The 12342-nt window shown below is 38.7% G+C and overlaps 1 protein-coding gene across 1 annotated transcript; it reads right to left on the minus strand.

The window, feature by feature from the left end:
- Window positions 1-671: 671 nt before the first annotated feature.
- mrpl37 (mitochondrial ribosomal protein L37) lies at window positions 672-7593 on the minus strand. The gene is made up of 8 exons (XM_053329838.1): window positions 7134-7593; window positions 6275-6458; window positions 5311-5426; window positions 4908-5093; window positions 4672-4826; window positions 4318-4449; window positions 1032-1106; window positions 672-905 (listed from the first exon to the last, which is right to left on the minus strand). Exons 1-8 carry the CDS (start codon window positions 7498-7500, stop codon window positions 828-830), a joined length of 1293 nt encoding a protein of 430 aa, XP_053185813.1. The 5' UTR covers window positions 7501-7593; the 3' UTR covers window positions 672-827.
- Between the last annotated feature and the right edge of the window lie 4749 nt (window positions 7594-12342).

The following is a 12342-nucleotide window of genomic DNA, read 5'->3' on the forward strand; positions in this document are numbered from 1 at the left end:
ATCACCTGACCTAAATGCAGCCTGTTCCTGCTGGCTCTTCACATGAGCAGTAGCGTGTTATAATTAGGGTTGCAAAATTCCGGGAATTTTCAAACTTGGAAATTTTCCATGGGAATTAACAGGAATTAATGGGAATTTACGGGAATTAACGGGAATAAACCGGGAATTTACTTAACTGAAGGTATGTTCTTATTAGGGAACTTAAATATAGTTGTGTAAAATAATATTTTAGCATAATCCTGACTAAAACAACCAGATATCATGCAGTACAGTTGAATATCTTTGCTATCACATGCTCACATAGCATACTGTTTACTGCAGGGCTACTGAGACCACGCCCCCTACATGCACTGTGCATACTTAGACCACGCCCCTACATGCACTGTGCATACTTAGACCACGCCCCTACATGCACTGTGCATTCCTCCATCACATGCACAGATGATTTCTACAATTCTGGACCACACGTTTGAGCCCAGAGTGCATTTGGAATATTTCCAAAATTCCCCAGCTTAACTTCCCATGGAAATTTACCGGAAACTTTCTGGAAATTTTCCACCCCTTTGCAACCCTAGTTATAATAGGTTTGAGGATGAACATTTGTAAGAACTTCACAGGAAGATATGATACAAATATTGTTAAAAAAAATTCAAAACACACTGATGTACATATTCAGAATGACAGTTTTTATTTATTGAGTTCTCACAGGAGGAACAGACAAACATACAAACATACATACTTGTCTGGTGACTCACTGCTCGGAGTGTGTCCACATACACACACACGCACACGCACACACACACACACACACACATACACACGTAGTCCTAAACAGCTCCGTGTAAGTACAGTGCCAGGAACTTGCTGAATGTCTCGGGTTTGTATCCTGTCAGACCAGCTGGTACCTGCAAAAACACGCAACAGCCAATCAGAATCACCTAACTGTTCCCCTCTGCACCTCATGCAACCAGACAATCACATAAAGACACAATCTCATGCACAAACTGTTGAAATATTGGCGTTTGTCGTACCTGCACTTGCTTCTTCTTGATGAGTGGTCGCACTTTTGCAAATTCATAGAGTTCAGCGTCTTCATCCAACCACACCTGCAAGTGATGGAAGAAGTCATGAGATAGAGGAGCAGCAAACCTACTCTGACAGCAGGCCTGGTTGTATCTGATGGTAGATTCTGACTGTGGATGGAAACTTCACTTTTCTGCTGATTTTTTTGTGATATATATATATATATATATATATATATATATATATATATATATATATATATATATATATATATATATTTATTTATTTATTTTTTGCGGGTTTAATAAAGACCATTCTCACAGCATTGAAATGGCAAGGCTGTAAAAGCACAGGTGCAATTATGAGCATTAATAATGACTTAATATAATGTTATAGTGTGTAGTACTTGGTCATGATTATTGTGGTGCTGTTTCATCAGTATATTAAATTGAACTGAGCCATTGTTTTGAACCTGTTTTTTTATCCTGCCACACCTGTGATAAAGATCTACAGTAAACAGTATTAAACAGTGCTGACATGTGACAGGCAGGCCCGCCGCTCACCATACGCAGAGTACGCAGAGCGCGTAGGGCCTCAAGTACCTGGCGGGGGCCCCCAAAATTAAGGTTGCTAAAAAAAATGTCATAGTAGTTATTATATTATTACATTAAAGAAATGATATAAATGAGGCCCACCGTTGTTTTTCTTAATTGTGTGCCCTATTACTCAAAACACATGAATGAGCTCGTTGGCTGCATGCTGTGTAAAGGAGGAATTATCTCTGGTCTTCGGATGATTCTTGAACACTTAAACACCTTGTAACCACGGAAACTGGTCCTTAACTTTACAGTTTAGCTTAACTATAGCACATGTGCGTCTTCACCATCTCCTGTTTACTTCCCACTCTCTGCCACAGCGCAGCAAAAACACAGAATGTCAAAATAAAAGCGGTATTTTCAAAATAAAAGTTGACAGCCCTCTTAAGCAACACAGACACACAAAGACACCTGAAACATGTACAAAATGACAATAATAGTATAAACAGTGATACATTATAACTATCAGCTACATATTATATTGTAATGCTGCTGTTAAGAAAGTTTTTGACATTTTGTTTTATATATTTTGCTTAATATATACATTTTCATAATTATATGTATATTTCATGTCAATTTTAAAATAAATTGGGGGGGGGGGGGGGGCTCCCTGACCATTTATGCTTAGGACCCCCAAAAGCTTAGCAGTGGCCCTGCTGACAGGACGGAGAGCCACGGAGTCCAAAATAGAGGAAGCGATCATTGATTTGGTTTTTAAGCTGTGTTGCATCAAAACTAAAGAGCAGTGGTTTGCAGACAGTTATGAGACAGCATTATCACACTTGTGGGTAAAAATGCCAAAGGGGAAGTTAACAGAGTAGTAGAGAGAAAATAACCAGAGAATCTATGGTGAACAGCTACAACAATGCACCATCTACACCTGCAAATAGTCACTAAGGCCTTATTTAGATCTGGTGTTAACATGTGTCTGGATAAAGATAGCTTTTTGTATTTACACCTGGTATTAAAATACATTCTTGTTTTGTAAGTTGTGTTTATATGATTGGACGCTAATATGCAAATTAGGTAGGCAGAGCTGTTGGGGCGTTCAATGTCATGTGAAGGTGCCATGAATGGATATGTTTTATTGTTGTGGGGGTTTGCTTTAGCTGGCAGGAAGAGGCTGCTGAATGTATATTCTTTTAATAATTATAAAGCAAATCATTATTTTATGCTGCACTCTGCACTTTTCTTTTTATTATAATTGGGTTTTTTCTTTTTTATTTGTATGTTTTAATGTTTCCAATTTTTACTGTTTAATCTTCCCCTGATATGTTGTTTTTATGTAAAGCACACTGAATTGCCCCTGTGTATGAAATGCACTATAAAAATAGATCCAATCCGGGGGGGGGGGGGGGGGGGGGGTGTCAAGCCAATCAGATCACAGATCTTTGGGAGTGCATTTACATCTGTATTAACATGCAGTATCCAGATATAGATCACATATTTATACAAATAATATGCTTCAGGCCTCACCTCATGTAGACAAGATTATTTGACTTAATGGTGCGACTGCAGCTTTAAAGCATTAACCATTATTAAAGTGCAAAGGTTTTGGTCCCAATATACTCATAATGTGATATTTTATAGATTTAATTTAACAGGTGGCTGCTGTGGTTGGCACCAATTCCCAAATAGCTGAGTCACAGAACAACAAAACCATCCATAGAAGCTTCTCCAACACTGCTGCATACATACAATACTGTTTGTATTGAGTTGCATATCAGTGAAGGGTATAGGATGATGCAGCAGGAATGCTTGGAGAACGTTCTACGGATGTTTTAAAGCATTTTGATTTTTTGCTGTAATTTCAGGAATATTTAAAAGACAGTATAAAGTGAAATCAGACTTTTTCTTCTAAACACATTAAATAGGTCATAAACGTATTTCTAAAAAATGTGTAAAAAGCATTTCAACCATTTAGATATGAATTGTGGAGCTAGGCTTCAAAGGAATTCACAGGTCGGTGCGTTAGCATAAACCCTCCCCTGCTGCTGTAGAGGTATAAATACATTCAGCACACACTACTACTACTACAGTCTACACAGTTAGCCAGTTAGCTGAGTTAGCCGCCGAGCTAGCCGCCGAGCTAGCAGCCCAGTTAGCCGCAGAGCTAGCAGCTGAGTTAGCAGCAGAAAGCTCTCAGACATAGCGTCCATGTTTCTGGTAGAAGTGGTGACTTTGATTGACAGGTGACACTTGGTAGGGGGCGGGGTTTCAGCGAACTCAGAGGGCACGCCCACAGCATTTGGTAGCAGAGAAAGAGGCTGAGTTTTACACAACTTTGAAGCCTAATTTCATATATTTGGCGATTTTTTTTAATCATTCAAATTTGGCAGGACGGTTAACAAAACACTTTTCTGTGGTATGTCAAACTCAGAACACATATTTATTCTTACTTTACACAGACTTTAAATGTTTGTATTTGTTTAAAAAATGGCAAGGCAACGAGACACGTGCTCAGTTTTTTGAAGCTGAAACATTCTGTTAATTAATCAATCAGTAGAAAATTAAATTGATTTGTTTTAATTCTAACATTAAAATAAATGTAGGTTTCTTGGCATTTACTGCAGAGCTGCTGGTGTGTGTTCTATCATATCTGCAGTACTGTAGCAACACTTCCACCTCACAGATACTAACATGTAGTATTTCATACAGTTACTTAGCATGCACAGCTGATATAATAAAGAGGAGTCACCTGGTTCTTGATGCCGTCGTCTCCTGACAGATCTGTGGTGTTGAGCTGGAAAACCAGGAAGTGGAAGACTCTGCCATTGGACCCCACTGCCTGCACTGTTATAGGATGTTCTAATAGACGCTGGGGCTGGGGCTAACACACACACACACACACACAGACACAGACACAGACACAGACACACAGACACACAGACACACAGACACACAGACACACAGACACACACACACACACACACACACAATGGCAGGTAGAAAGAGAAGGATGATTATGATTGATATAAAATAAAGCCTAGCAGTATGTTCTCGGACAATTCCACTCTCATAAATGTGTGTGTGCGCGTGTGTGTGTCCTTACCCCATACAGTGTGTGTGCGCGGGCCAGAGCGTTCCCAAAAGCGAACATGACCATCTTGGCTCTGAACTGATCGGGGCGGAGCTTACAGCGAGTATCCACTCCGTCCAGGAAGTAAAGAGTGTGGGCGTGAGGGTAAGGGTAGCCATCCCTGAAACCTGATTGGACGAGAGAGATATGTCACACTGCAGACTACCATTATCCCTATAGCAACGGGAGGGGAGCGGGTGTGTCCTCACCTGACGAGTTCACCTCTTTGTACAGGTTAACTTTCTGCAGGTCGATGGTGGGGGAGACTGGGTAGAAGCTTTTCAGGGCGTGATCCGCCGTCTCCTCCACTTCCTGTTTACCGGAAACCTCCGGGAGAGGATCCATGCAGGTGTGCAGTAAACCGTTCTGACCCTTGATCTGTAACAGGTCCTCACCTAGAACACAAAGATTAAAACAGAGAAGGAAGTCTATTAGAATTCATTCAGTAGATTCAGATTTATTATTACTCATAGATTTCATCCTCCACTGCCTTTCTTGGCACGTTACTACTGTCTTTGCTCGTTATCGCTGCCAAGAATCAGTCAGTGGAATAGTGAGAAACCATCAGCAGCACCGCTCACTTCTAGCAGGGTACCTCTAATCCAATAATACCTCTTTGCCATGAAGCTGCCAGTGAGTATTTCTCAGCAAAGATCCTCCTCCCCATCGCTGGGTGGCTGCTTTGTAGAGTAGCACACACATGGAGCAGGTTGGAGAGAAGTGTGTTGCTGCAGGAAGAGAAAAAAAACAAACAAGCAAGAAGCGTAAATGTGTGTGTGCTACCGTTAACAACCAAGATTCAACCACATATTTACAGAGTCAACACATTTGTTACTTTTGAATTATACAGCCGCCACTAGATGGAGATGTGAGAATGTAACAGCAAGCTCCTTCAGCTGGGTGTAGGTGATGATCTGTTACAATGAGTGATGTCCAGGTAGTATTCACTGTTTGGGGAGGTTCCCATTTAATAAACTGGCTGGTAAATTGTTTTCTCATGTCACTGCTGCCTGTATTAATTGTGAATTGTATGCCTTGTTTTTTATTTATAAGAAGCATTATATCCCATTGTTAAATAGTTAATACAAATTCCACAAAACTCTCACTGATGTCACACTAATGTTATCTAATCCATGCTTATATTCAGTTTTTCATTAATCAGTTACTCACTTTGTCTATAAAAGGGTCAGAAAGAAGTGAAAAATATCAAAAATGTGATATTTAGATGCTTGTGTTGTCAGTCTTGCTAGGTTTGCTGTGATATAAAACAATAAGTAAGAATTTAAGACATTTACAAAATTGTGAGCAGTGAATTTTTGGCATTTTTGCTTGAAAATGTGTCATCACAATAGATGCTGTGTCGGTTTCTGTCAATTGAGTAATCTAGTAAGTGACGAATGGACTTCACTCTACTTGTATTAGTTTACCAGATTCAGTACAGTACTGTTTCGCCTTTTATTGTGAATAGGAAGAAGTAATGTACAAAAAAAAGATAGACTATGCATGAGATTGTTTGTATTTTAATGTTTGTTTATTTAACACATTAAACAGATATTACTGTGACTTTACACTCTACCTGTATTTGCTCTTGTTCGGTCGGTCCTCCGTCGTGTCCCAGAAGCGGGCGTGTTTGATGGCGTTCTGCACCCGCTCGTCCTGATTCGGTATCTGATTGGCAGGATCCTCCGCCAATGAGAGGATATGAGGGGGCAGACCAGAGATCAGCTTGGTTTTGGTCAACCACAGAGCTTGAAGCACACCTGGGAGAGAGAGATGAAGATGATGGAGATGTGAGGTGCAACAAGGTTTTGGAACATTATCAGCAATCAGTCAAGTCAATTTTATTTATATAACCCAATAACATAAATCACAAATTTGCCTCAGGTTGCTGTTGATAGAGATGAACCTGGAACCATGTCAATCTGCAGCTTCAATGTCATGTTAAACTAGTTTGTAAATGTGGGTGAAACTCCGTTGTGTTCATATTTGCCTCTGTATTTTCTGCTTATTAGGTTTTTATATTGATACATTTTTCATTACAGCTCTAGTCATGATTGTGTGTTCTATTATGTGGACATTTGGTTATATCATTTTTAATTTGGTAGCTTGATTGTATCTTGACTACCACTCTTTTTTCTGTTGTTTCTCTGTAAACCAAACTTCATTTAAAAATCTGCAAGTTTAACGAATTCTTGATCACTGGCAAAAGTGCACCTCTGTTAAAACATGGATCAACACTTGTCAAGAATCAGTGGGGTTTTCTGATCAATTCGGCATAACAATAATTAACCGAACAACACTTAAACTAATCTCAGGGTCTGTTTCTTTCTTGCACCCAGACTTTGCTGTTATGACCCCCAGAATGTTTAGGTGATGATGGTGAAGCCTGAGAGTAATGGCAGAGCTTGTAGTATTACACAGGTGTGACTCTTTACCTTCCAGTGCGTTGGTCCTCTGGTTGTACACATAACATGGTTTCTCTTTGTGCAGAGGCATCTCCTGAGCAGGGGGAGTTCTGTAAAACCTCGGGTCCTTATAATCCCTCTCCCAATATGGATTAACGGGTTTAGCCAGCCCCGGTATATAGTGCATCCTATCCCCAAAAGTCACCCTCTCCAGTCCGGGGATGTCCACCTTCTCTTTGGCCTTCTGTACAGGATGGGTCTTGCCTGTCAGACAGCGGGTGGTAGTGAAGTGTCTGCGGGCCTGCAGGCCGCCGGTTCCTCCATGTGCTGACAGCCGCCTCAAAGCCTTCACAAGGACGGCCTGAGAGAAGAGAGGAGCCGCCGCTTCTGGAAACATGTCGCCTCTTGGTCTGCTTCTTTCTTTTTTCTAGATAAAAGTTGTTAATTTGTCTAAAGTCATTGCCTGGCAAAGTATATGCTGCTATAGGGCGCCGACATGTTGGTTCCTCTGACTTCTTCGGCGATTTTTTCCATTAAAGGAGACCTATAGAAGTAGAGCGCGCCCCCTACATGGTACAAGATGACACTACATGCAGCTGCTATAGCATATTGACCATAGCCGGGATTTACAGGAAATACAGATGCAAGCAATACTCACCTCTGTTCTTCAATTAACTACCAAATAAAAGGCAAATAATGAAAAAGGGAGAGTTCACAATTTTTCAAATCTGTCTTAAAACAATAGTCACGAGCCCAAACTAACTGTACATGTTTTTCCTGTTGTAATCATTCCTCCTGTTCGTACTAACCATTAGAAGATCCCTTCATAATGTACTTTCAATGTAATGTCCACACTCCTCCTCCTAATATGAAGTTTCAGCCATCCAAATGAGTGAAATCAAGTCTTCTATGTTTCAACGTTACAGTGTTTTTAGTAGCAAAGTCTTTTTGTTACTATACTGTGTCAGATATCACTTGATATGAATAACTCACACTGATGAAGCTCATTAGAAGCTGATCATCTACTTTTAAATGACTGTGTGGACACACTGTGGATTTAGTCCTCCATCACTTCCATTGAAAGCACATTTGAAGGAGATCTTTTAATAGATTACAGAGAGGAAAACCACTTTCACTGTTCATATGGACGCCTGACTACTGGTTTAAGACACACTGAAAATGTATGAACCTGCCCTTTAACTCAACATTTTTCACATTTAATTATCATTTTGATTTTTATGATTATTTACATTGAGCTATATTTCCTGTAACTTTGATCTCTCACACATGTTGGTATAAAGGCTGTTTAAAGCCTTCTCCACAAGGCTTGTAACATAATTCTGGTGGAAAAACACAAACATCTTTTTTATTTTTATTTTATTTTATTTTATTGGATTATGGTTGTCCAGAAAAGGGTAAAAAAGGGGGTACAGCTCATTGTTTTACTGTATTAAGGGCATTATAAGGATGCATAAACAGCCAAATTGTACACATGATTATGTCTTTACATCTGGATAAAAAATACAATTTAACAAAAGTATTTTCATGACTATCACTACACTGTTTATGACTCTTACTATAACCTTGGAGCAACATACATATAGGTTTCATGTAGAATATGCTTTGCAAAATCTGTCTACACTGACTGCACAACATTAAAGTAAAAATAACAGGGAATAAAATGTGCTAAAAGATTATTTACATGAGAAACACAAATCTGTAGACTCCAGAAGAGATCAATTCTGAAGCTGCTTCATTGGCATTAAATATTACGTTAATATGAGGATTAAAGAATGCAAAATGTCAAATATGGATTTTAGGTTTGAATGCAGTAGAAACAAAGTATTGTTGTGGAGAGAGATCTGCATCCTTCTCTTCTCTTCATTTCTCTTTCATTATCCCTTTCATCGTCTTCTGTATTTCATGACCAGGGAGACCAAACTGAGGAGGAGGATGGCAGTTTTTCCCAGAAGCATCCAGTACCACACCTGACCCTGCAGACCTACGTGGACACAGATGGATACAGACTGAGCTTACATAAAAATCTCTCAGTAGCAAAGCTGCAGGAACACATAGAGATGAAAGGAGGCAGAGTTAGAGCAAAAAACAACAGACTGTTATAAAATGATTTATTAGACATTAAACAAAATGATTATGTATGTACTTCATGAAGGCACATTTCAGATACATACATTTGGTGGCAAAACATGAGCACAATGATATTGTATGTGAGAATAAGAGAAGTAATGGTCTCATATTCTGCTTTACACAATTTAAAATGAAATCTATGAGAGTAAACATTTGTAATCCTTAGAATCTTATAAGACACTTAATACCTAATTGTAAAACTGAATCACTGCTGAATATTAACTGACTTTATTTTACTTTGAATTCTCCTCTTTGAAATCTGTACAAGAACATTTCAATTTTTAGATTTGCAGTCCAAGCATTCCAATCTTAAGCAACTTGAATATTGGGTATATTAGATGTTTACATTTTGAATTTGTGAACCCTTAAAAACAAAGACAACATAAAACATCTTTCAGGAAACTTATTTAGTCTTCCTGTTCTTGGGTCAATTTTGACCTGATGGGACAACAGGCAAATTATTTCATTTAAATGAGGCTTATTGACCATCATTTCAAAAATATGTGTAATATGTGTTTAATTTCACATTTAAATATTTAATAGTTTATAGATTTCATAACCGTATGGCCCGTCTTGGCTTCCATACCCATCCAGTCAAAGAACCACATGTGACTGCTGAGTTTTGTATTATAATCCCTTACACTGCTCAAGTGTTAATCTCATGAAGTCATACTCTCAACTGTGCAAAAACAATAAAGTAATAGCATACATTTTAAATTGAAATAAGTGGTTTTAATGAGTGTTTATTTTCATTTTTGTAAGGTTGTACAGTAATTACACAACATATTTCCTGATTTGGTTTTCAGTTGCAATGAAAAGGCAGCAGATTGACCACAATATCAGACAACACAGCAGGTTCTCTTTCCTCTGTTTTTTATGATTCATTTCTGCTAACTAGTGTGGGTTTGTAGTCGTGACCTTTCTTCACAGCAGACATTTAGACTTGTCATACCAAGAAAATCACAGGAATTACCAATATCATTGTTGCTGCCTTTGTTCAAGTGTATGACGCTAAGACCCTGAAACTGAAGCAGCTAAATGGAATATAACCATCAGTAACTGTAACTTTTTAATTTTGTTGTATTGTTCACAATATAATGACAATAAAGACTTTGACTGACTGATTTATACCTGTGATTTTACTGCTGTTGCATGGAAAAATGTTGGCAAACACCCTAACCCTAACCCTAACAAGCTAACGGAGGTGAAGAGTCATTATTTGCCTTAGCTTCACCTATGACACTGCACTGAGTAATAGGCCTATTTTTTTAACACCTTAAGAGAGATAGGCCTACAATATTTTCATTGTCAAGTAAATGCACTTTTGTTGAATATTTCACAGACTAACCCTAACCCCAACAAATATACTACAATATTGTATCACAGCCTCACACATCTTCATATTGCTGATAGTGAAAGTACTTATAAATACCATTTTGTCTTTCACTATGGGATCAAATAAGGTCAATAAGAATTTTAGTTTGTGAGGTGATAATAAATCATTCCGTGACATGCAATCAAGAAATGTGAGTGTGTGTATGCTGGATTGTATATATGGCATATGATTTTAGAGCTATTGTGGCTGTAACATCCTGTCTAGGCTAACAGTTAAGAGAGTCAGTATGCTCTCTGAGAAGCTGTGAGCTCTCACCTGCTGTACTGGTGTTCTGTTGGGTGTTGTTACACAGTGACATGCTGGCTGTGGTCAGGTCAGATGTTGTAAAGTTACCTGGGTCAGGGGCGCTAGCAGAGGCGTTAGGCCTGGAGCCTTCTAAAGGAAACAACAGAAGAAAGTTATTTATGTCATATTCCTGTACTTAATATAGTAATACACAACATTCAACTTTACGGTGTGTTTGTCAAAATTACAAGTAATTACGTGAAATAGAATTGTTTCCGTTCATAAATCCAAGGCTATTATGCAAACAGTACACAAGTTACAGTACATTATATTAACTGATACAATACCATTGAACTACTTGTCATTTTTGCAGATGGAGCTTTTGAATACAGTACACCTGAAAGTAATCATTGACTTGAAATGGGTCACTGTGGTAGAATTTGAGTTTGAGTTCTTCAGCATCTTACCAACTATCTGAATGGAGATTTGGCTGATTGTATCGGATGGCTGGAACGTGCAGGAGTAAAAACCAGAGTCTGCCTTTGTAACAGAGCTGATATGCAGGACGAGGGCCACATTGGGCTGGATGGAGGTAGCATTGACCAGGCACACACCACCCTAGGAGAAGAAATAGTTATTGCTGTGATGATACATGCAAGGACGAAAGGCAACATTTCACTGCTTTCTCTGGTTGACAGATTGAAGTGTGAGGAGTGCATGGTTGCAGCTATAACCACAAGCCACGAAGATGTCACTGTGTGCTGACACACCCTGGATACACTTCTACATCACTACTGCATGCTCAGAAAAGAAACCACTTGGTTCACAGTGTCACAAGCTCCCATAGAAATACAAACTACCAAGTAAATCTGAACATTATAAGCATTTTGTAGACATGTTGTATTGAATTGCATTATTAACCAAGTGTTAATGATATTGTGATAACCAGGGACTGGATCTGTTAAGGTGAAAATCAGTCATGCATGAGAATTCTCATTTTGAGATATATATATATATATATATATATATATATATATATATATATATATATATATATATATATATATATATATATTTTTTTTAACACTTACTCATCACTGGTTTTACATCACAGTATAACCATAGCACTTTCTCACACATGAAGTGCTTAATGCACATATTGCAAACAATGTTGGTTCAACTCAAGAACCTGAGATCTGGCTCCTCTCCAGTCTCTAGTGGTGTTCACCACTATGGTCACATTCTCAGGAAATTTTATATACAATTCCACTGTTACACTGATGATACCCAACTCTATCTTTTCACAAAGCCTACTTCCACTCTGCCACCCACAGCGCTATCGGACTGTTTACTGGAAATTAAATCATGGCTCTCACTCAATTTTCTTAAACTCAACAGCGAAAAAACTGAGGTCCTCCTCACCGGTACCAGATCAACCTTGGCAACACTCAACACTTTCTCCATGTCCAT

The sequence above is a fragment of the Scomber japonicus genome, chromosome 12 (genome assembly GCF_027409825.1).
Source record: "Scomber japonicus isolate fScoJap1 chromosome 12, fScoJap1.pri, whole genome shotgun sequence".
Lineage (NCBI taxonomy): Eukaryota > Metazoa > Chordata > Actinopteri > Scombriformes > Scombridae > Scomber > Scomber japonicus.

Excerpts from the sequence above, each read along its gene's own strand:
- mrpl37 (XM_053329838.1), bottom strand. The coding sequence starts at position 7,500 with ATGTTTCCAGAAGCGGCGGCTCCTCTCTTCTCTCAGGCCGTCCTTGTG. Across the intron at positions 6,459-7,133 it reads GAGGACCAACGCACTGGAAG|GTGTGCTTCAAGCTCTGTGG; the intron begins GTAAAGAGTCAC and ends TCTCTCTCCCAG. Across the intron at positions 5,427-6,274 it reads CCGAACAAGAGCAAATACAG|CAACACACTTCTCTCCAACC; the intron begins GTAGAGTGTAAA and ends CTCTTCCTGCAG.